Raw genomic sequence first — 3,072 nt, forward strand, 5'->3', positions numbered from 1 at the left:
TCATGGAAACTCAAAGCGGAAACAAGTGAGCCGCATTAGCTCCTGGAGATGTGACGTCAACGCCTTAGGTGCAAAGAGCCCATTCTGCTGCTGTTTCTTTTATTTTGAAGGATAGCTTTGTTTCAGAGATTTCATAGTTGATTGTATTTGTTTTATTTATTCTGGATATTTAAAGTTTTCCACTCCAGTTTTAAATGTTCATTAGACTTTAGAGTTTATTGATCTTTGTGTTCTTGCATTATTATTAAACCATGATATTAGTGAAAAAGGCCTCAGAACAACAATGTTCTGTTTTGCCTCCTGGGACGTTTGTGGTCCATGAAGCGTTTTTGCAGCAGTGCAGTAAAGCGGTTTCCTCTCCAGGACTACATGCTGCAGCAGACCATGCTGCGGGTGAAGGACCCGGCCCGCTCCCTGGACTTCTACACCAGAGTCCTGGGCATGACGTGAGCGCTCACAGTTCCTACGGTCTTTGAAGGCGGCAGGCGTCGGGCGTTGACTTCCTGTCTGGGTTGCAGGTTGCTGCAGAAGATCGACTTCCCCTCCATGAGATTCAGCCACTACTTCCTGGGATACGAGAGCAAATCGGAGATCCCGTCGGAGCGCCTGGAGAGGACGGCCTGGACGTTCTCCTGCCGGGGAACGCTGGAGCTCACGCAGTAACGCAGCATGCACGCCTACATTTCCACTCTTTAACAACCTCAAACGGCTGCAGCGTCCTTCCACACTGGTTTCATCCCAGCCTTTAAACCCTGACCTCTACTGGGTGCTCCAGTCTGAAACATGACCCACTTTCTACGGTGGCCCAGAAGGCTCAACAAAACACAGAATAGCAGAAATCCACAGCACAAGTTATGCTGGCAAGTTCATCACAAACGTGGTTTCGTATTTGTGATGTTGTGTTGCAAGATTTTAGCATAACTTCAATTTTAGCTTAGTTTTAATTTTAGCATGTAGTGCGATTTAGCACAACTTTTAGCATTACGTCACTCCTGGGCCACCGTACTTTTCAGATGGTCAGCAAAACATTGAACTGAGCAGCCATTTCTCTGAAGAGCTTTGCTACCCGGCTAACTGGTTTGATGCTACACGGGTAACTGGTTTGATACTTCAGAGCTAACTGGTTTGATGCTACATGGCTAACTGGTTTGATGCTACACGGCTAACTGGTTTGATGCTACACGGCTAACTGGTTTGTTGCTACCCACATACTGGTTAGATGCTACACGGCTAACTGGTTTGATGCTTCAGAGCTAACTGGCTTGTTGCTACCCGGCTAACTGGTTTGTTGCTTCAGAGCTAACTGGTTAGATGCTACACGGCTAACTGGTTTGATGCTTCAGAGCTAACTGGTTTGTTGCTACCCGGCTAACTGGTTTGTTTCTCCTCTCTTCAGTAACTGGGGCTCAGAGTCGGATGAAAAGCTGCAGTATCATAACGGGAACAAGGAGCCGCGAGGATTTGGTGAGAAGTTTGCCTTTAACCTTTGACTGGACTGTTGGAGGCTGAGCTGAACGTTAGCGACTAGCAGCTGATGGCTTTCCTCCTTCCAGGTCACATCGGCATCAGTGTTCCTGATGTTTCTGCCGCCTGCCGGCTGTTTGAAGAGCTGGGAGTGGAGTTTGTTAAGAAACCAGATTCTGGTGAGTTTCAGAGAAAACGTGACCAGATTCTCCATGAATCCTCAGGTTGGAGCAACAGGAGGCATTTAACTAACAGTTTGGTTCTTGGGCTTCAAATGTTCTCCAGGAGGTGGCGCTCAAGGTTAATTTAATATAGTAGATCATAAAATAACTTAATTTCAGTGTAAATTTCCTTTTTAGGCTGGTCCAGTCCCAGCAGTTCTGATCCAAACGGCGGATCAGCTGGATCATTTTCTCTGTTGGTTCCTGCAGGAAAGATGAAGGACTTGGCGTTCATCCGGGATCCTGACGGCTACTGGATCAAGATCTTCAGTCCAAACAGCATGTCGTCCTTCCACTGAATCTTTACTGGCACGTTTGCTTTCATCCTTATTTTGTTTTCAAAATAAAAGCCCCAGAAGCAGCTTTACTGTAAACTGTGTCATGTTTTATTTTCTATTCCATCAGCCTTTATGGGTCGTTTGTTCGGTGCCGATCCGTTTATATTCTGTTTACTGCTGTTATCACAACTTTATTACTTATAGTGTTATGACTTTATGCTCGTGTTATTACATCTGTTTTCATAGTATTACGACTATTAATTACTTTTTGCCATATTATCAACTATTCCTGTATCATTACAACATTAACGTCATTATTACAACTTTTTTCACTTTATTTTTTAATTACAAAAAATGAAGTGAATTATCAACTTTATTTTTACAGCTTTATCTGTTCCCCTCAACCAGAGGCCCCGCCCACCAGAACAAGCCCCGCCCACCAGAACAAGCCCCGCCCACCAGAACAAGCCCCGCCCGCTGTGATTGGTGGACCTGCAGTGGGCGTGGTCTTCCTGCCATGCTAGCTGCTATTAGCAGCACATTCTCTGTTTATTAGCAGGAAACAAAGTGGATAAAGTATTCACACCCTGGTGAAACATCAGGCGTTAAAATGAGAAAATCATCATTATTTTAAAACGTTTTGCACCTTTAATGTGATTTAAACTAAAAACCAAACAGGCTGTCAGAAGTATTCATACCCTCAAATTCAGAGTTTCACCTTTTAATGTTTTTCCCAAAACAGAAAAGTTTGTTTTCTGAGACAGAAACTAAGACGGGCTAAGAATTAATTTATTTCTTAATTTTGGTAACAATTATTTCATTCCTGCATTATTTTGTTGCGACTTTCTTCTCTGGATTTAAACTTTTTCTCAGCTGGTTCTGATTTCGGTTCAGAAATTTATCAGCAGAAATTTCACATTACAGCTGGAAACAAATAAACAGTGAAACGGATGTGAAGGCAGTTCCGGTTCCGGTTCCGGTTCCAGTCAACCATCAGACATGGACAGGAAGTGCTGCCGGGGTCAGAGGTCATAATGCCCCCACCTCAGAGCTCCAGGGTCGGTGGGGGGGCTGTGAGGAAGAGGAGGAGGGGAGGAAGGGCAGAGCGA

General features: G+C 44.5%; 2 protein-coding genes across 3 annotated transcripts in view; one reads left to right on the forward strand and one right to left on the reverse strand.

Moving 5' to 3' along the window:
• The window catches only part of LOC106942426 (lactoylglutathione lyase-like), a 15,046-nt gene that overhangs the window by 6,839 nt on the left and 5,135 nt on the right, over nt 1-3,072 (forward strand). Inside the window, exons 3-7 of one of the 2 annotated variants that reach the window (XM_015025695.1) lie at nt 364-446; nt 519-659; nt 1,397-1,464; nt 1,554-1,643; nt 1,896-2,059. In XM_015025695.1, coding sequence (XP_014881181.1) covers nt 364-446; nt 519-659; nt 1,397-1,464; nt 1,554-1,643; nt 1,896-1,984 — 471 coding nt within the window. In that variant the 3' untranslated portion in view covers nt 1,985-2,059. Of the gene's footprint in view, nt 1-363; nt 447-518; nt 660-1,396; nt 1,465-1,553; nt 1,644-1,895; nt 2,060-3,072 lie in introns of those variants that run through there. The other variant, XM_015025696.1, reaches the window with a different exon arrangement.
• The window catches only part of LOC106942425 (hairy/enhancer-of-split related with YRPW motif protein 2-like), a 7,405-nt gene continuing 7,001 nt past the window's right edge, over nt 2,669-3,072 (reverse strand). Inside the window, exon 6 of the mRNA XM_015025693.1 lies at nt 2,669-3,072. Within this exon, the coding sequence (XP_014881179.1) occupies nt 2,993-3,072 (80 nt within the window). The 3' untranslated portion in view covers nt 2,669-2,992.

The sequence above is a fragment of the Poecilia latipinna genome, unplaced genomic scaffold, assembly GCF_001443285.1.
Source record: "Poecilia latipinna isolate Pla-1442-1.1 unplaced genomic scaffold, P_latipinna-1.0 Scaffold4266, whole genome shotgun sequence".
Taxonomy (NCBI): domain Eukaryota; kingdom Metazoa; phylum Chordata; class Actinopteri; order Cyprinodontiformes; family Poeciliidae; genus Poecilia; species Poecilia latipinna.